General features: G+C 64.6%; 2 protein-coding genes across 6 annotated transcripts; both read left to right on the forward strand.

The window, feature by feature from the left end:
- Positions 1–309: 309 nt before the first annotated feature.
- On the forward strand, positions 310–4,627 carry NDUFS8 (NADH:ubiquinone oxidoreductase core subunit S8). 3 transcript variants are annotated; one of them, XM_027579512.1, is made up of 7 exons: positions 310–402; positions 1,728–1,785; positions 1,890–1,940; positions 2,497–2,586; positions 2,684–2,856; positions 4,220–4,348; positions 4,434–4,627. In XM_027579512.1, the coding sequence occupies exons 2-7, from the start codon at positions 1,728–1,730 to the stop codon at positions 4,563–4,565; spliced, it is 633 nt and encodes a 210-aa protein (XP_027435313.1). In that variant the 5' UTR covers positions 310–402; the 3' UTR covers positions 4,566–4,627. The 3 variants fall into 3 exon arrangements, with proteins under 3 accessions (XP_027435313.1, XP_027435315.1, XP_027435314.1); XM_027579514.1 differs by lacking the exon at positions 310–402 and adding an exon at positions 659–683; XM_027579513.2 differs by lacking the exon at positions 310–402 and adding an exon at positions 702–889.
- Positions 4,628–6,977: 2,350 nt separating this feature from the next.
- On the forward strand, positions 6,978–17,952 carry TCIRG1 (T cell immune regulator 1, ATPase H+ transporting V0 subunit a3). Of its 3 annotated transcripts, XM_035723113.1 has the most exons (22): positions 7,046–7,085; positions 7,483–7,573; positions 8,224–8,288; positions 9,491–9,611; positions 9,970–10,048; positions 10,811–11,031; positions 11,115–11,200; positions 11,282–11,549; positions 11,640–11,722; positions 11,811–11,904; positions 11,991–12,203; positions 12,845–12,989; positions 14,836–14,975; positions 15,055–15,212; positions 15,296–15,386; positions 16,009–16,127; positions 16,237–16,450; positions 16,738–16,860; positions 16,983–17,087; positions 17,172–17,289; positions 17,547–17,724; positions 17,810–17,952. In XM_035723113.1, exons 4-22 carry the CDS (start codon positions 9,495–9,497, stop codon positions 17,883–17,885), a joined length of 2,628 nt encoding a protein of 875 aa, XP_035579006.1. In that variant the 5' UTR covers positions 7,046–7,085; positions 7,483–7,573; positions 8,224–8,288; positions 9,491–9,494; the 3' UTR covers positions 17,886–17,952. The 3 variants fall into 3 exon arrangements, with proteins under 3 accessions (XP_035579004.1, XP_035579006.1, XP_035579005.1); XM_035723111.1 differs by lacking the exon at positions 7,483–7,573 and having other exon boundaries at positions 6,978–7,085; XM_035723112.1 differs by lacking the exon at positions 7,483–7,573 and having other exon boundaries at positions 7,083–7,189.
- The last annotated feature ends 417 nt before the right edge of the window (positions 17,953–18,369 follow it).

Raw genomic sequence — 18,369 nt, forward strand, 5'->3', positions numbered from 1 at the left:
ACCGCCGGCCACAATTCTCTACACCGTCATCAGAAGTACCCCGCAGCTACCCAGCTTCTCTCCTCCGGCCCAGGGCGCCAGGTCTGACCCGGAGCTGCTTCCTAAGCCACGCCCCGAACGTCCCGCCTCCAGTGGCGCGGGAGTCCTCGTTTATTGGCCTCTCCAATCCAACATGGCGGCGCCCGGCGCAACTCCAAGAGTCGGCTCTCCCCTAGCCAATCAAAGGAAAGATGCTCTGGATCCCGCCTCTTTCAGCTGCGCCACTGGCCAATCAAGCCACACCAGAAAAGATGAGCGAGGAAAAGGTGAAACCAGCCGGCCCAATGGCAGCGTCTCCGAGTGTAGGCTCCGCCTCTCGGCGGACAGGCCGCTCAGCAAGGGAAGGAGCGGGAGCGCTTCAAGGTAGGTGTTGGGGCTCAGCTGTTTAAAAGCCGGGCCTGGGCGGGGCGGCGTCGGGGGCGAGTGTGGTGGCTCTCCTGGGCCCCGCCGGCTCTGCGGCCGGGCTTCATCTCGGCCTGCTCAGGGCTGGCGGTCCAGGTGTCCTTCAGCGTGCAGCGGGCGGACCCGGGAGCCGGCACCGCCAAGGCGCATGCCCCGCCCGCGCCCGTGGGGTCGGAGGTCATGGGGAAGGTCCGGGAAGGTGTCAGGCTGCAGGGCGCTGGCGCTGGAGTCAGCGGTCAGAGGTGGGGGGGCCCGCGGGAAGTCATCTGTCATGGGAGGGTCACTTGAGCTTCGGCTAGATGCCAGGCTCTGGGCATGTACAACCGCCTTCGCTCTCATGAACCCCATATAACAGATGAGAAAACGTGCAAGATGACCTCACCCGCCCAAGGTCACTTGGCAGGCGGGGAGACCGTTCCAGAAGGAATTTGATGGTGGGGAAAAGAAGGTGATCCCGAGGGTTATTAAGCCTTTAAACGGTTTCCGGCGCGGGGGAGGGGGGGCGGAATGTGGGTGTAAAGAGAGGAGTCTGGCCTGAGTTCACGTACTGGTCCCACACCCCCCAGTGTGTGTGACTTTGGGCAAGTCACTTAACACGGCTGAGCTTCAGCTTCTCATCTGTGCTTCTCGTGGGGTCCTCGTAAGGACCAGATGACAGTGTGTGTGACCCCCTAACACGGTGCCTGACACCGTGAGCTTTCAGTCCTGGTGACTGCTGGCAGTGTTATTTGGGTCAGATCCGGGGAGGATGAACAGGGGAGGGGGGAGAGAGAGAAGGGATGGATTTTAAACATTTCTTAAAAGGTGAGATAAGATGGGACACGGGGCGGGGGAGGGCCTGGGTGGCTCAGTCGTTAAGCATCTGCCTTCGGCTCAGGTCATGGTCCCAGGGTCCTGGGATCGAGCCCCGCATCGGGCTCCCTGCTCCACAGGGAGTCTGCTTCTCCCTCTGCCTGCCTCTCCCCCGCTTGTGTTCCCTCTCTCACTGTGTCTGTCTGTCAAATAAATAAATAAAATCTTTTAAAAATTAAAAAAAAAAAAAGAAAGGACACGGGGTCCACAGGTACTTCCTAACTCTTAGCCCCAGCTGAGCTGGGTCAGGTTTGCAGGGCTGGGAGGTGCCGCTCTTGGGAGCAGGGAGGCCTTCTGTGCCTCGGTTGGGAATGGGGGTAAATCGGAGACCAGGTGACACAGCGGCACTGAGGTCCGGGCTCCTGCTGTGCCAGAGTTCCTATGGGGACAGGCCTGGGACCCACCCGTGCCTCCCTCCCTTTTCATGCCTGCAGATGCGTTGCCTGACTACCCCAGCACTGCTTCGGGCCCTGGCCCAGGCTGCACGTGCAGGTAGGACCAAGGGGGCCTTTCCCGGGGTGCGGGGCGGCGGGGGGAGGGAGCCCAGTCTCCCGACCCGAGGCTGCAGCTGCACAGTGTAATCCCTCCCCTTCCAGGGCATCCCACTGGCCGGAGCCTCCACAGCAGCACAGTGGCAGCGACCTACAGTGAGTCCTGGGGCACCTTGACCCTCAGGCTTTCCTGATCATGAACCTGCCAGAGGCAGAGGTGGAGGCCTAGGTTCTAGTCCTGCCTTTGCCAGAGGCTCCCCCTCGCTGAGCCTCTGTTTCTACTCTGTGCGATGATCAAGATTGAATATGATTCATGGGGGCAGGGTCTGTCAGTGAGGGGGTGGGGAGCCTTCCCTGTGGCCACACATTGAGCTCAGAGCTCCCTTGCGTGGGACAGGGAGGGAGCTGCCAGGTGTGAGGCTCGGGTGTCCATCCTGTGCCAGGACCTCACCGCCCAAGCCCCTTCCCACCCCCCTCAATTCCTGGGCTCGGACGGCTGCCCACACACCAGGAGAAGTGGGCAAGGACTGCCCGGAGCCAGAGACAGGCCCTGCAGGGCGCTTGCTGAGGCCGGAAGGTTTGATGAACGAACAAGCCCTTGAGGCCCAGCTGGAAGGAAGACGAGGCCCTATCTCCCTGAGTTGGATTCCTCGGGGACATGGGCACATGAGAGACCCTGCCATGGCCCCTTCTAAGCCCACCGTCCCTGCAGAGTTCGTGAACATGCGGGAACCCTCGATGGACATGAAGGCGGTGACCGACAGGGCGGCTCAGACCCTGCTGTGGACTGAGCTCATCCGAGGTGGGCCCTGGGGGAAGGGGGCTTGGCAGGACGGGGGGGTGGGCGCGGATTGTTAGGGAGGAGGGGCCCCCACCCACCGTGCACCTGCTGCCCACAGGCCTGGGCATGACCCTGAGCTACCTGTTCCGGGAACCTGCCACCATCAACTACCCATTCGAGAAGGGCCCACTGAGCCCTCGCTTTCGGGGAGAGCATGCGCTGCGCCGGTATCCATCGGGAGAGGAGCGCTGCATCGCCTGTAAGCTCTGTGAGGCTGTCTGCCCTGCCCAGGTGAGCCCCCGACCCCCGCTGACTGCCACGCTGGCTCCTGCCACTCACGGGGGAGGCTGCAGCCCTGAGCAGGCCACATGACACCTGTGGGTCCTGCCATCGGGGATCTGGTCAGCGGCTTGACACCTGGGCTTGGGAGCCACACGGTGGTACCTGAAAGTCTCCACTCTCGCCCTGAACGCAGCAGCGGCAGTTTTAGGATCTCTGTGTGTGTGCCTTTCACCAGCCCCAAGGACACACATGCTGCATCTGAGGCCCTCACTGCCCCCGGTTGCTGCTCCTTTGAGCACCCAGCATTAGTTCTGTTGGAGGGCCCTACACGGAGTCCCCCCCGGAGTCAGGACCCATTAGTGTAGGAACAGATCCAGTTGGGGCGCCTGGGTGGCTTAGTCGTTAAGCGGCCGACTCTTGGTTTCGGCTCAGGTCATGATCTCAGGGTCGTGAGATCGAGTCCCACATTGGGCTCTGAGCTGAGTGTGCTTGGATTCGCTCTCTCCCTCTGCCCCTCCCCCCTGCCCCCTGCACGCGCTCCGTCTCTCTCTCTCTCAAATAAATCTTTAAAAAGAAAGGAAAGATCCAGTTGAGGCTCTCGGGCAGACCGATGGGCTGTGGCCTTGATGTGTCTGATCCTGGAGTGCAGGAAGAGCCCCAAACTGCCATAGCGGTGACGGCCTGCAGGCCATGAGCACCTGGCATGGACCAGGCACTGTTCCAGCTCATGACTGACTTTTACAGCAACTCTGAAAGACGCAGGGGTTGTTTCCCCCATTTTTATAGAGGAAACTGAGGCACAAAGAAACAAGGCTACCACCTAAGGTCCCACTGAATAGTGGGCATTACACTCCTGGGGACACGAGGGCCTTGGCAAACCCCCTTTTAAACATCCTTCCGGCCGTGGGAGGCCCCAGGCCTTCTCACTGCTGGCACAGGCCGTACCCAGAAACTGAGGGTTAAGGGCCTACCTCGAGTCTGGGCTTTGCCCCTCACTTGCTGTGTGGCTTTGGGAAGCTCTTCAACTTTTCTGAGTCTCATCCATGAAAGGGGGATAACGATGTAAATGGGTAGGTTGTTCAGTATACGACGACCAGCAGTCGAGCAAGTCCTGGGGACACCCCCCTCCCCCCCCGGGGCCACAGGTGCTGCAGTGAACACAGCAGGCTACAGCCCTCCCCTCGTGAGACCTGGTCTCTCCGGCAGGAGATGCGGCGGTTAACAAAAATAGCAGCTAGGGCAGTGTGACAGGGGTCTCTTGGGAGAGGCAGTGGGAAGGGCACATCAGGCTGAGAGCGGGTGGCAGGTCTGCTCTGGGGCCCTGGGGTGAGCCCCCGGGAGCAGTCAGGGGCGCCCGGTACCCCTCTCCCAGGCCATCACCATTGAGGCCGAGCCGCGGGCCGATGGCAGCCGCCGGACCACCCGCTACGACATTGACATGACCAAGTGCATCTACTGCGGCTTCTGCCAGGAGGCCTGCCCCGTGGACGCCATCGTCGAGGTGAGCGGGCCTGGGGTGGGGAGGGGCCGGGGGCAGAGGCTCTTCGGGGGGGGCCTAACGGGGTCGCACCTGCACCCGCCCACAGGGCCCCAACTTCGAGTTCTCCACCGAGACGCACGAGGAGCTCCTGTACAACAAGGAGAAGCTGCTCAGCAACGGAGACAAGTGGGAGGCCGAGATCGCCGCCAACATCCAGGCCGACTACCTCTACCGCTGACGCCCCCCGTCCGGCTGGCCCGCAGCCCCTGCCGCCCAATAAAAAAGCTCTGCCCTCCCGCACTGCCTCTGTCGTGACTCGGCTGTCCAGGCCGGGGCGGTGCAGCCTGGCTGCAGCCCGGGGGTCCCTCCCCTCGCAGGCCCTTCAGGGTTGCCAGCGGAGGTGACCTGGCCTTCCCGTGGGACTCTGGGGGCTATGGCTGGGCCGCCAGCCCCCTCTGCCGCCCACACTTCTTCCTGGGCATACTCCCCAAGGCTCAGTCTCGGGTCTGCTGTCCCCACGATCGTGAATGTCCAAAGGGGAGGGCCACGCACAGCTACGGCCCTACGGCTGTCGAGTCTCCTGAGGCTTCGGGAAGAAGTCCAGCGAGTGGCGGAACCTCAGAAAGGCCAGGGTGTCCTGTCCTTGTTGGGGGCAGGGAGAGGCCTGCTCCAGGGCAACAGTCACAAGGAGGTGACACAGGCCCTGCTGCCCCTGAGCTGGCCTTGCCTCATCTCCAGCCACATCCCCTTTCTGCTCCAAGTTCCCCAGAGCCGACTGTGGCACTTGGCTGCTGCGCTCAGAACTTCTGCTTTGCGATCCCGGCAGCGGTGTGGTTCTCTGCGGGCCCGTGTGCTAGCCCAGTGCGGGTGGAGCGGCAGAAAGCCGCCCCCAGGACTCGGTGCCAGGCACCGTGAAAGGGCTTCAGCCTGTCCCCAGCTGTGAGCACACCAGCTCAGAGAAGGGAAGCGACTTGCTCGGGATCACACAGCATGTGTCCCACGAAAGCACTAGTTCAGGTCAGGGATCTGGGCCCCTCCTTGCTTCTCCATCGTTTCCAGAAGCACTCTTGACCAAACACTAACCTCCTGTGATGCTTTGTCTAAAGAAAAGAGAGGAGGGTGTTCCCTGGACCAGTCAGCATGGGAAGTGCCCCAGGTGCCCTCTTTCCTCGGATAGGCACTACGTGTGAGCACATTCAAGGCTCTGAGAAGGCCTGTAGCAAAGAACCCTAGCGTTCCTCCAGCTCATTCCCTTTGTTCATGACTGCTGACACCTGGGCCGCCGTCCTGGTGCTGACGTGGTCCAGGCCCTGCCTGGGCCCCCACAGCCTAAGGAACAAGGCGCAGAGGTGAGAAACGAGTGCAGGACCCGAAGGGAAGAGCAGAACCTAGGAAGTGTCCGTGTGCCCAGCCCCCTGCTGCCCTAGTGGCTGTGGGAGGCGGGAGCCCTGCAGTAATGAGACGGGCTTGCAAATCCTAAATCACCTCTAACCGCACTTTTCCCAGATAGAACCAGCGTTAGCTAATTGTCATGGAGCTTATATTTGTACACAGATAGAACACACTTGTTAAAAATGGGTCAGACTATCCAGCTCCTGACTTGGTTCTTTCCCTTTCTGACTTGTCAGAAACTTTGTGTGTGATTCAGGAGGGGCCTTCTAACGCCATTTTGTAACAGCGGGGTTCCGGTTTCCCCTGCGCCAGGAAGTATTGACCTGAGGCCCCCGCTGGTGCTCAGTTGGGTTGTGTTGAGGGTCTCCCCCCCGGAAACGGACCTATGATGCCCCGGAACTGGGTCTCCCCATTTTTCTGAGGATGTTGACCTTGGCTGTAACTGTTTCCACCCCCAGCTCTGGGGCTCTGTTTGCCCACAGCTCCCCTACCCCTCAGAGGACCCTGCCATGTGAGGTTCAAGGACCACCAGAGCTGGGAGGCCCCCCGTCCCTCCCGTCCCCAGTGGGTATGGTCCTGGCCTGTCCAAAGTGCAGGCAGCTGGACATTCGTGAGCCTCCGTTCAGGGGTGCTGGGACATGACCAAGCGGGGAGCTCATTAGCAAAGTCACTGGGACACCCCCAGCCGCAAGACGAGCAGCAACTACCATTGGGTGCCCTGCCCTGAGTGGAACAACACAGCCACGGCCCAGCCCTCAGTGTCCCGGTGCCATTGAGGAAAAATGCCCAGAGAGGGGCAGCATCCACCCAAGGGCACAGAGCCCTGGGCCTGGAGCCTAGGCCCCTATCCTGGGTGGTCAGAGGCAGGAAGGTGTTAAGGACCGGGTGCAAATGCGGCCTCAGGAAAGGGGTCCCAGAGGTGGGGAAGCGGGCTGGGGACACGCGGCTCTTGGACCCCAAGCCTCAGTGTTTTGGGGTCCCATCAGCCAGCCCTCTAGGTGGCGGGGGGGGGGGGTTCCCATCCTCGAGCCCCGGAGGCCTCCCGGCCACGTAGGCGGGCGCAGTCGGCGCTACTCCGAGTCTCCGCTCGGGTCTCCCGGCCTCCCCGCGCCCCCAGGGGTCCCCCAGCCTCCTGTGAGGAGGCGAGGGCGGGCGGGGTAGCTGCCCGAGTCCTGCCTCCCCGCCGGCCGCTCGCGGGACTCGGGCGCCCCTCCCCACCAGGCCCGGACGGGACGGGGCGGGGCTTCCGTGGTCCCGCCCCTTGCGGCCCCGCCCGCCGGGTAAAGTGAGTTGCGTGGGCGCCGCGGCCCGGAGCGCAGAGCCGGGAGCGCAGAGCTGAGCGGCGGCGCGTGCGGCCGACCCTGGGGTGAGTGTGCCCCAGCCGGGGTCTGCAGAGCCCCCCCAGCTCCGTCTGCCACCCTCGCTTCGCCCTGCCCCGGGAAGGGGTTCCTGGAACCCCCGCCCAGCTGGGTCAGTGCATGCGACTCGGTCTGCCGGCCTGCCAGTTGTCGGGCCTTGGTGGGGGCCGCAGTGGCGACGAGGAGGAGGTGGGGGAAGGGAAGAGGAAGGGGAGGATGAGGAGCTAACAGCCGCTAACTACTGGGCCCAACTCTGCCCGTCCTGGTAGTGCTCTGGTGGCGCTCAGGGCTTTCTCTGTGGCATCTTCCTCGGAGGGAGGGACCCATTCTACAGATGAGGAACTTGAGGCCCACCCAACTAGGAGGAGGCAGAGCTAGAGGCAAGTGGTGTCACTCTAACTCTAGAGCCTACCGGTCTGCAGTAAGGGAAGCAGCAGGCCCTCTCCTCCAGCCCAGCTCTCATCATCATGGATCAGGGGCTCAGAGGAGAGATCTGGTGGGTTCCTGAAGGAGGTGGGGGGCGGATAGAGTGAGGAGGGGGCTGCAGTCTTGGACTCTGAAGGCCACAGGACTGAGGAAACTTCATTTGCTCCATTAAAAGGAGTGGGGTGGCCCCTGGCTTGCGTAGGGGCCAGGGAGGAGGGGACGGGTAAGGGGTGAGCCAGTGGAGTCCTCAGATGTGGGGGAGGGGTCTGAGCAGGTCCCTACACACCCCACCCACCCCACCCAAGGGTGTTCCCGCCCAGGGGACTTGCCCAGGCCAAGGCCCTGTGAGTGAGGGGTACCAGGCTGGATTTGCCACAGCCTGGGGCTGCTGCACCCCCTGGGGCCCCAGACCTGGTTCCCTACAACACCCTCATCTGTGCAGCCCAGCCTTTCAGGGTGCAGAGAACAGGGCAGAGAACAGCCCTCCCCTGAGCCCATACTGTGCACTGGGACTTCCAGACCTGCCTCCGGCCTAACTTGGCCACCAGCTGACCACCTGATCCCAGACCTCACCTCTCCAAGTGCACTGACCCGTCCATTGAAACTCTGTAAAACGAGGCTACAGGGTCCTCTTTCCCCAGGATTGCTGTTAGGTTTCAATGAGGTAGCATGGTGAAGGGTTACCTGGAGGCTCTGCTTTTTTGTCATCTCCTCACTCAGGTCCTGTCTCTCCTGGGGGTGGCCAAGTCCCATTTACCCAAAGAGGAAGTGGAGGCCCAGAGAAGGTGAGAGACTCCCCCAGGGACACACAGCCAGTCACAGCTTGAGCCGCACTCTGGAGCCTGGTCCCTGGCCCTCTGGGGATGGAACCTAGCTCCTCCTGCCCACCCTTCCCTGTCCGGGGCCCAGTACTGCTGCGGTCTCCGGCTCCCTCTCTGCCTTCTCTCCTCTTCCAGGCTGGGGCCGGGGCTGCATTCCCTATTTAGACTGAAGGAAACCAGGCCCAGGGGAGGAAGTGACCAGCTGGGCAGGCCCCCGCCGGCCCAGACAGCAGGCGGGGCACTTTGGCGCCAAATGGTCACCCTCAGTTGGGGACCTCACCCGTGCGCGGTCCCCTTCCCTGACACTTTGAGAGCTAAGGAAACTGAGTCCCACAGAGGGGAAGTGGCTGGCCCCGGGCCCCAAGAGCAGTGGCTGTGGAGTCCTGGCTCATGGCTGGGGCATCTGCGGGGTATTCCCCCGCGGCGTCTGGGCAGGGCCCCGCCGGGCCGTCCTGCCCATGTCAGCTTCCACAGTTTCGCTTTCGTGGGTTTCGACACCTGGAAGGCTGTTTCCGCCCCTATTTGGACATCGGTCGCCAAGCAGTCCAGGCCTCGGTGGAAGGTTCCCCCGCCCTCAGGCCTCTCTGCCCTCAATGAGGCTCCCACCCCCTCAGCACACACAGACACCTCAGGGAGGGAGGGGGGCTCCAGCTGCCGGGGGAGGGCAGGGACAGCCCCATCCTCAGCCCCGGCTGTCTGCTGTCATGGATGGACACTCCTTGGTGCAGAAGGACAAGGGTTCGTGGCCAGCCGAGGGCTGTGGCAGTTAGGAGGCCGGCTGCTGGAGGCGACCCTTGGCCTGGGGCCCCAAGGATGGGTAGGATCTAGGGTGAGGGCAGGTCACAGAGGAGAGACAGTGGCCACCAGGGCTCGCGGTGGGTGCCTGGGACCGGGCAGAGCCAGCCGGGAGAGAGCTTGGTGGGGGGTGCTGTGGGTCAGGCCGTGAGGTCGGCCAGGGCGGGCTCCACTCACAGCTGCACCACTTACTTCGTGTGGGACCTCAGCACCCCTTCGAGGCTTCCCGGGCCTCAGTTTCCCCATCTGTCAGACGGGGTTGGTAGCAGGACCTTCCATGGATCGTGTGAGCTGAGGTGGACAGAATTCCTAGTGGAGGGGGAGCTGTCTGGCCTGCCCTGATGAGCCTCCCGCCCCGGCCCGGCCCGCAGGACCATGGGCTCCATGTTCCGGGGTGAGGAGGTGGTGCTGGTCCAGTTCTTCCTGCCCACATCTGCTGCCTATTCCTGTGTGAGCCAGCTTGGCGAGCTGGGTCTCGCGGAGTTCAGAGACGTGAGTGGGGCCGGCCAGGCGCGGGAGGGGGCTCGTCCTGACGCTCCCTAGATGGTATACCACCTCCTCCCCAGAATGGCCCTTGCTCGAATGCTGGCAGCCCCTGCCCTGGGTACGCGGCTCTCTGAAAGGCCAGCCTTGCGGCCGAGGCCACCTTGCCTCCGGGGCCCTGTCGCACCCTCCCCGGAGCACGCAAAGCCTGGTCTGTCTCCAGCTGGGCGTCTGGAGGATCAGGGCGTGTTCGGCACCTTTCTGGGGGGAGGCAGCTATGGCCCACAGAGAGCCAAGCCTGGGCCCCTGGGTGGGACCTCCCTGGCCCCCTCCCCAGAAATCTGACCCCTCTGTGCGGCAACCACAGCTCAATGCCTCGGTGAGCGCCTTCCAGAGACGCTTCGTGGGGGATGTTCGGCGCTGCGAAGAGCTGGAGAAAACCTTCAGTGAGTTGGCCTCAGGCCCCCATCCCAGGCAGGCTTCCTGGAGGAGGTGCCAGTCGAGCTTGGCCTGAAAGGAAGAGTCCTGGCCCCCCAGGTAGAAGACAGAAAGGAGGTCCAGGCCAGGCCCTGCAGAGCCAGGACAGGGCAGCTGGGGTCCGTGGGGTGCTCTTGAGAATGGGGCTCACTTGGTAGAGGCCTCAAAAATTGCATGAGGACCTAGGAATTCATCCAGTGGACGCTGGGAAGCACTGTGGTTTCTAAGCAGGGGAGAGGCATGGACAGAGCTTTCTCTGCTACAGATGGACTGGGGTGGGCAGAGGCCGGTATCCCAGGTCAGGTGCCCCAAGGAGCCGCTTCTTCAACCCAGGCAAGCCCCGCCCAGGAGGAGCCTATGAGAGGGGAGAATAGAGCACATTCGTTTAACGGTTGGTTAGCTTGACGGATAGCTTTTAAGTCATCAGGCAGGGGGTATGTGGACCTCCATGCACGTTCTTGTCCTAGGCCCCCAGTGCTCGGGCCAGCCTGCCTGGAACACCACTGTGGGACCCAGGCCCTGGGCGGGGCAGTGGCCAAGGGAGAGCAGGGAGGGAGAGCTCACGAGGAGAGCGGACGTTTGGGGATAGAGGTTTGGCCTGGGTTTTTTGGGGGGGGGCTCTTGGACTCAGCGGCCAGGTGGGGAGTTTGGGGTAGTTTGGGACCCCCTAGACATGAGCTGGTATGGGCCCCCCGAATGGCCCCCCCCGACGCCCATCGTTCTGCACCCAGTGTTCCTGCAGGAGGAGGTGCGGCGGGCTGGGCTGGTGCTGCCCCCACCCGAGGGGAGACTGCTGGCACCCCCGCCCCGTGACCTGCTGCGCATCCAGGAGGAGACGGATCGCCTGGCCCGGGAGCTCCGGGACGTGCGGGGCAACCAGCAGTCCCTGCGGGCCCAGCTCCACCAGCTGCAGCTGCACTCCGCCGTGCTGGGCCAGGGCCACCACCTCCCGGTCAGCACCAGCCCCGGGCAGGGGGCAGAGGGGTGCCAGGCCCCCATGTGGGCGCGGGGCTCACAGTGCCTCTTGGCCCGCAGTTGGCAGCCGCCCCCATGGATGGGCTCTTGGAAAGAAGCCCCCTGCTCCAGCCCCCAGGGGGGCCCCACCAGGACCTGAGAGTCAAGTAAGTAAGGGGCGCTTCAAGCCCTTTCCTGTCCGACTCCTCGTCCAGTGCTCTCCCCCTCCACCCTCAGACTGCCCCCAGCCTCCTCCTTCAGGCCCAGAATCTCCCTTGCTCGTGGGGGTTTCTCCTCTTCTGGCCCAGCCTCGGGCTCCGGCCTCCTCCCGGGGAGCAGGGCAGGTGTGCCTGCTTGACCTTCCTGAGCATGGTGGCCCGGCCCGGCAGCTTTGTGGCAGGGGCTGTGAAGCCCACCAAGGCCGCTGCCCTGGAACGCCTGCTCTGGAGGGCCTGCCGGGGCTTCCTCATCGCCAGCTTCAGGGAGACGGAGCAGCAGCTGGAGGACCCGGTGACGGTGAGGGCTGGGGAGGCCCGGGCCGGGGGTGGCGGGGGGGGAGGGGCGGGGGGCAGCGGGACTCCCAGTAAAGCGGGCCCCCTCCTGCAGGGTGAGCCTGCCACGTGGATGACCTTCCTCATCTCCTACTGGGGCGAGCAGATTGGGCAGAAGATCCGCAAGATCACAGACTGGTGATGACCCTGGTGCCCCGGCCCCGGCCCTGCACGACCAGAGCCCCCTGCCCGCCCCCCACTCACCCCGCCCCCTCCCCCCCACCAGCTTCCATTGCCACGTGTTCCCGTTCGTGGAGCAGGAGGAGGGCCGCCTCGGAACCCTGCAGCAGCTGCAGCAACAGAGCCTCGAGCTGCAGGAGGTGGGCGCCCGCTCGCGGCCCTGGCTGGACGCCCCACAGGCCCCTGGCCGCAGCCCGCCCTCCCTCACCCCCTGCTCTGGCCTCAGGTCCTGGGGGAGACGGAGCGCTTCCTGAGCCAGGTGCTGGGCCGGGTGCAGCAGCTGCTGCCGCCGTGGCAGGTGCAGATCCGCAAGATGAAGGCGGTGTACCTGGTGCTCAACCAGTGCAGCATGAGCGCCACGCACAAGTGCCTCATTGCCGAGGGCTGGTGCGCCTCCAGCGACCTGCCCACCCTGCAGCAGGTGCTGCAGGACAGCTCGGTGAGTGCGGTGGGGGCGGGGCTGGAGGGGGGTCTCCCGCGCTCCCCTTCTCCCAGGCGGGTGCCAGCTCCCACCTCCCAACACGCTTCCAGTTCCCGGGCTCCCCCTCCCTCAGGGAGTCTGTCCTGAGGACCCTGGCCCAAGCCCTCCCCCTCCTGCTGTCCGAAGCCGGAGGAGGGGCCAGAGCACCCGGGAGGCCGGCTCAACGGGCACTGGCCCCCCCAAGATCTTGGGCCACTGGAGGGAGCCTCAGGCCACTCATCTGTGAAATGGGTGTGATGACCCTCCCGGGGTCGCTGTAGCGTGCATACCGGCAGGCTGCTGGTGCCTAGTAGGTGCTCGCACGTGGCAAGGGGGCTCCCTCTCCTGGGCCACCTGGATAAGCAGCATACTCCTGTTTGCCAAGCGAATTCTGGTCCAGCTGATCTTGGGCTCTCCCTAAACCACCCTGAATTGGGGCAGGTGGGGCTGGTGGTCCTATTTCACAGAGAGGGGAGAGGGGAGGGGCTGTCCCAGATCTCCCGGGTGCCTGCCCGGTGAGCCCCGCATCTCCAGCTGGGCCTGCCTGGGGGGTGTCAAAGGGCCCCTGAAGGCCTCCCACCATCAGTCTCATCTGTCTGTCTGCCCCTCGGGTGCCCCAGAGTGAGGCGGGTGTGAGCGCCGTGGTTCACCGCATCCCCTGCCGGGAAATGCCCCCCACACTCATCCGTACCAACCGTTTCACGGCCGGCTTCCAAGGCATCGTGGACGCCTACGGCGTGGGCCGCTACCAGGAGGTCAACCCCGGTGAGAGCCGTGGAGCCCCCAGCCCGGGAGGGCGGCATCTCCACACTGGGCCTGTCCTGCCCACTTAAGAAGCACACTCCCATCATGCTGGGGGGCAGGGGGAGGCATCGTGCAAGCTTTATGTTTTACCCCCAGCAACGCCCCCGCGTGTCCCCCCCCCCCCCCCCCCCCCCCCGCCGCCCAGTCAAGCTTACAAGGGATCCATCACAAGGTTGTGCGAAGAACAGGCTTTGCAGTAGGAAGGGCTCAGGTTTGAGGTCTGACTCGCTTATCCTGGCCCATTTCTTAGTTTCTCTGAGCCTCCGTTTCCACATCTATAACATGGGAATAAGAGTTCGGCCCTCAGAGCAGGCTGGGAAGGTTGACAGATTGCAGATCAGCAGTCCACGAGGCCACAGTCAGTCTGCTGAGCTGCTTCGTCCGGCCCCACTGTGTGTTTAAGAAGTTCGACTTGGGTGCTGTCAGGTTCTCCCGGAAGCGGGCCCTGAGTGGGGGGAGTCTGGCGCAAGTGGTCTATGAAGAGAGGTGCTGCTGGGAGAAACTAGTAGGGAAGCAGCTGAGGGGTGGGGAGTTGGGAGGCAGGCAGGGGGCTGTGGCATCTGCCTGTCACCTGCCCAGTTCCGCTCCCTCCAGACGGGGCTCTCCTTGCAGCAGGCTGGCTGCGGTGTGGTCAGTGGCCCAGGGCGCCCCCCGTGTCACTGGGTGGGGACCGCAGTGGGTCTCATCCCAGAGAATGGGTGTGGGGGGTGAGCCATGGTGGGGCCCATTTTCGGAGTCATAGGCCAGGGAAGGGGCTGGCATCCGCCGGCGGGCTAGAGGCAGGGCGCTCGGCCCCCCAGCGCGGTACGGGCTGGACATGAGGATGGACCGTGAGGCCGAGCGAACGATGACCAGGGTCACGTGCAGTCCTTTGGGGCCTGCCGTGCCTGCAGGGTCTGCGTCGCAGAGCTTGGCCTGGCGCCCCCATCCCGTTTCACATGCTCGTGGTTCCTCTGTGCTGGCAGAGGCTGGTCCGGTTAGAACAAGCCTGATCACCAGATAGCCACGGTTTGTGAGGTTGATGATCAGCTACCAGGCCTCGGGGCGTTCACTTCAGGGAGGTAGCAGGCGGCTCGGGCTGCTGTAACAAAGCGCCACAGATGGGGGCCCTTAATAGGTGTTTCTTGTCTCCTGCTCCGGAGGCCGGAAGTCCGAGATCCCGGCGTCAGGTGCTTCCTTCAGGGGACACAACCCCAGGGGGCCCTCTGTTCTGGGCTCGGAGACAGCCAGCTTCCTGCTGACATCGCGGTGGCCTCCCAGTGAATGGGTCTGGGGACCTTTACATCTGTGAAGATCCCGCCTCCACATTTGGGTCACCTTCTGAGGGGCTAGGACCCCAGCTCCTCTTTTCGGGAGGGACACGACTCAGCTCGGAACAGGGACGCGCACTCAAGTCCTGTAACTCCCATTAGGGATTTGGCCCATTTTACTGAAGGGAAAGTGAGACCTCAGAGGCGACATGACCAGCTCGGCTTTCTGGAACTTGGCACGTGCCAGTCAGGACGGCCACGGGCTCTCTGTCCTTCCTGACGGCTCTTGCAATAACCCCGGCGGGAACTGGTTTACACTGAGTGCTGCAGGCCGCCAATCCTGCCCCTGGATAGACTCGCACACAGAGCCCTAAGGAGTTAAGAAGTCGGAGTGTTGCTGCCTCCGGTGTACAGATGGGGAAACCGAGGTTCAGAGAGGCTGAGTCCCTAGCCCATGGTCACACAGCCAGGACACGCAGTCTGGCGTCCCTGCCTCGCCACGTTTCCCCAGGTCCCAGCTGTGCACATCCCCGACTGCCTGGCCCCTCTGCCCGCAGCGCCCTACACCATCATCACCTTCCCCTTCCTCTTCGCCGTGATGTTCGGCGACGTGGGCCACGGGCTGCTCATGTTCCTCTTCGCCCTGGCCATGGTGCTCGCGGAGAACCGGCCAGCCGTGAAGGCGGCGCAGAACGAGGTGAGCGGGGGGCGGGGGCATGGGGGGGCGGGGAGGGCCAGGGCCGCCCCACCCTCTCACGGCGCCCCTCCCCCCCCAGATCTGGCAGACCTTCTTCAGTGGCCGCTACCTGCTGCTGCTCATGGGGCTGTTCTCCGTCTACACCGGCTTCATCTACAACGAGTGCTTCAGCCGCGCCACCACCATCTTCCCCTCGGGCTGGAGCGTGGCGGCCATGGCCACCCAGTCCGGCTGGAGGTGAGGCCCGGCCGCGGCCCCCGCAGCCCCCACAGTCCCCGCGGCCCCCGGCAGCCCCTGACCGCCCGCCCTTGTTGCCACAGCGACGCGTTCCTGGCCGAGCACCCGCTGCTCACCCTGGACCCCGCAGTCAGCGGTGTCTTCCTGGGACCCTACCCCTTCGGCATTGACCCCGTGAGTCCCGGCCACTTGCTGTGGGGGGCGCGCGCAGGTGGGAGGGCCGGGCCGGGGCTCCTGCGCTGACCCTGACCCGACCTTGACCCTGATGCTAACCCTCGCCCTCGCCCTCCTGCTGCATTTGTGAGCCCCTCCCGAGGGCCTGGCCTGGTGCCAGGTGCGGGAGGTGCGGGACTTTACAAGGACGAGGGGCCCACCTTGCAGCAGCCCCTTCAAAGCAGAGAGGAGTGTGTGGCAGCGAGGGCAGCGCTGGCTTGCTCGGAGCCCGCCAGACTGGGCACCGTCATGTGCTGTCCGCACGCCAGCACGTGCTACCGTCCTGGTGACAGTGCTGTGAGGTCCACGTTAGCGCTGCTCCCATTGCACCAATGACGCAGGGGCACGGGAGGTCACATGGGCAGGGGCACCTGGTGGGGAGGAGCTGGGGTTTGGGCCCCCGGTTGCCTGGCCCGTGTGGGCACTCCACCTTTCCCTTCTGCTGCCCTGCTGTGGGCCAGCAGGTGGCAGCTGGCGCCGCGGCGCCCCCCCCCCCCCCCCCGCTCCGGGGAGCAGAGGGGCTGCCAAGAGGGACGTGGGCAGGGAGGCCCCTGCATGACACCCGTCCCTCCTGCCACCCCAGGTCTGGAGCCTGGCCGTTAACCACCTGACCTTCCTCAACTCCTTCAAGATGAAGATGTCTATCATCCTTGGGGTCACCCACATGACCTTTGGGGTGGTTCTGGGAGTCTTCAACCACGTGTGAGGGCCTGGGCTCCCGGGGAGGGTGGGGGCACCAGGCCGGGCACCGGGCCAGGTGGGACCAGGGTCGCCCGGTGGCTGACCTGGTGACACCCCCCCCCCCCGCCAGGCACTTTGGCCAGTGGCACCGGCTGCTCCTGGAGACGCTGCCCGAGCTGATCTTCCTGCTGGGGCTCTTTGGCTACCTCGTCTTCCTGGTCATCTACAAGTGGTTGTGCTGCTCAGCCACCAGCGCTGCCTCAGCCCCCAGCCTCCTCATCCACTTCATCAACATGTTCCTCTTCTCCCACAGCCCCACCAACCAGTCCCTCTTCCCCGGGCAGGTAGGCCGGGGCGGGGGTCCTCGTGGGCACCTCATCTGAGCGGCAGGATCATCTGAGAAGCGGGGATGTAGGCCTGAGGCTGTGAGCTGGGGAGGTCGAGGGATGGTGGGAAGCCCCCCTTGGGAGTGGTGCCCTGGGTGCCGGCCGCTCCTCCCCCAGGATCCCGGCTTAGCGAGGGGCCCTGGGGGCGGCGGAGCGGGCTGCAGGCTCTTGGGGCCCCGAGCTGGGCGCGTGGCTTGCAGAGGGCACCCTGACTCGAGCCGCCGCCCACCCCCCCCCCCCCGCAGGAGGTGGTGCAGTCTGCACTGGTGGTCCTGGCCCTGGCCACCGTGCCCGTCCTGCTGCTCGGCACACCCCTGTTCCTGCGCTGGCAGCACCGCCGCTCACTGAGGCCCACTGGCCGCCAGCCGGTAGAGGCTCGGGGTGGGGAGGGGGGCATGTGGGGTGATGGGAGGTTCGGCCCCACCCTCGCCGCCTCTCGGCCTCCTGAGGGGCGGGGGGCCTGCTGACGCTGCCTGCCCCCCACCCCCAGGAAGAGGACAAGTCCGGGATTCTGGACTCCTCCGATGCCTCCGTGGCTGGCTGGGGCTCTGATGAGGAGAAAGTGGGGTGCCTGGGGGACAGAGAGGAGGCCGAGGTGGGTGTGGCCTTCCCAGGGTGTGTGTGTGGGGGGGGGGTGGCTACCAGCCCGGCTTGGCCCTCACCACCACCCACCTCCCAGTTTGTGCTGTCCGAGGTGCTCATGCACCAGGCCATCCACACCATCGAGTTCTGCCTGGGCTGCATCTCCAACACAGCCTCCTACCTGCGTCTCTGGGCCCTGAGCTTGGCCCACGCCCGTGAGTGTGCTGGCCCCCGATGGGCGGGCTGGCCATGGGTCAGGCCCTGGCTGCCTCGGACGCTCGAGCTGCTGGCTGGGTGGCCTGGGTGGGTCACTGCTCTGGGCCTCAGCATCCCCTCTGTAAAGTGAGGATGTTGGAGGAGGCCCCTCAACGGCCCCACGGGGGCGGGGGGAGGGGAGGTTTTCAGGCTGCCACGGGGGCCAGGTGGGGACCCCCTGGGCCCTGGCCTCCACTGCTTCCCCCCCGATCCCCAGAGCTGTCGGAGGTCCTGTGGGCCATGGTGATGCGCGTGGGCCTGCGCATGGGCCATGAGCTGGGCGTGGCGGCCGTGGTGCTGGTCCCCATCTTTGCCGCCTTCGCCGGGTTGACCGTGGCCATCCTGCTGGTGATGGAGGGGCTCTCGGCCTTCCTGCACGCACTGCGGCTGCACTGGTGAGCTGGCCCACCTGGCTGGCCCCGGGCTACACGAGGGTCGGGGGAGCCTGCCCCTCACCAGCTCTCCCCTTGTCACCCCCAGGGTAGAGTTCCAGAACAAGTTCTACTTAGGCAGTGGCTACAAGCTGAGCCCCTTCACCTTCGCGGAGGAGGACTAGCGCCCACCTGTGGCCACGCCCAGGCCCCTGCCCTTACCTACGGAGACAAGAAATAAAGATGGACTAGGAACTCTGTTTTGGTCCTGTCTGCAGTGCCAGGGCCTGAGCCCCGGGCCCGAGCCCCGGGCCCGGACTGGTCTCACCCCATGAGACTCGGGTCATGGACTCTGTGCCCGGCTCACATTCCTTACGCTCTCCCGTGCAGCTGAGCTTGTTGTGGGGTGCAGTGGGGTGGGAGGCCCTGGTCTAGGAGCTGGGGCCTTGGGAAGTTGGGGAGAGGCCATATGAGCACATCTGCAGTAATCCCAGAGCCTTGGGCTGAAGGGGGGGGGGGCAGAACAAGGACCAGGGAGGGATCTTTCCAGCACATTCTAGTTTTGAGCTCCCCATCCCTGGAGATGTGCAAACTGCCTGTAAGGGAATGTTCGGGATACTCTGGGCATGAAGGGTGATGCCCGGCACGATGGTCCAGTATTTCCATGCC

The sequence above is a fragment of the Zalophus californianus genome, chromosome 11, assembly GCF_009762305.2.
Source record: "Zalophus californianus isolate mZalCal1 chromosome 11, mZalCal1.pri.v2, whole genome shotgun sequence".
NCBI lineage: Eukaryota > Metazoa > Chordata > Mammalia > Carnivora > Otariidae > Zalophus > Zalophus californianus.

Excerpts from the sequence above, each read along its gene's own strand:
- NDUFS8 (XM_027579512.1), top strand. The coding sequence starts at position 1,728 with ATGCGTTGCCTGACTACCCCAGCACTGCTTCGGGCCCTGGCCCAGGCT. Across the intron at positions 2,587-2,683 it reads GTGGACTGAGCTCATCCGAG|GCCTGGGCATGACCCTGAGC; the intron begins GTGGGCCCTGGG and ends TGCTGCCCACAG. Across the intron at positions 2,857-4,219 it reads AGGCTGTCTGCCCTGCCCAG|GCCATCACCATTGAGGCCGA; the intron begins GTGAGCCCCCGA and ends CCCCTCTCCCAG.
- TCIRG1 (XM_035723111.1), top strand. The coding sequence starts at position 9,495 with ATGGGCTCCATGTTCCGGGGTGAGGAGGTGGTGCTGGTCCAGTTCTTC. Across the intron at positions 17,088-17,171 it reads GGGACAGAGAGGAGGCCGAG|TTTGTGCTGTCCGAGGTGCT; the intron begins GTGGGTGTGGCC and ends CCCACCTCCCAG. Across the intron at positions 17,290-17,546 it reads CCTGAGCTTGGCCCACGCCC|AGCTGTCGGAGGTCCTGTGG; the intron begins GTGAGTGTGCTG and ends CCCGATCCCCAG.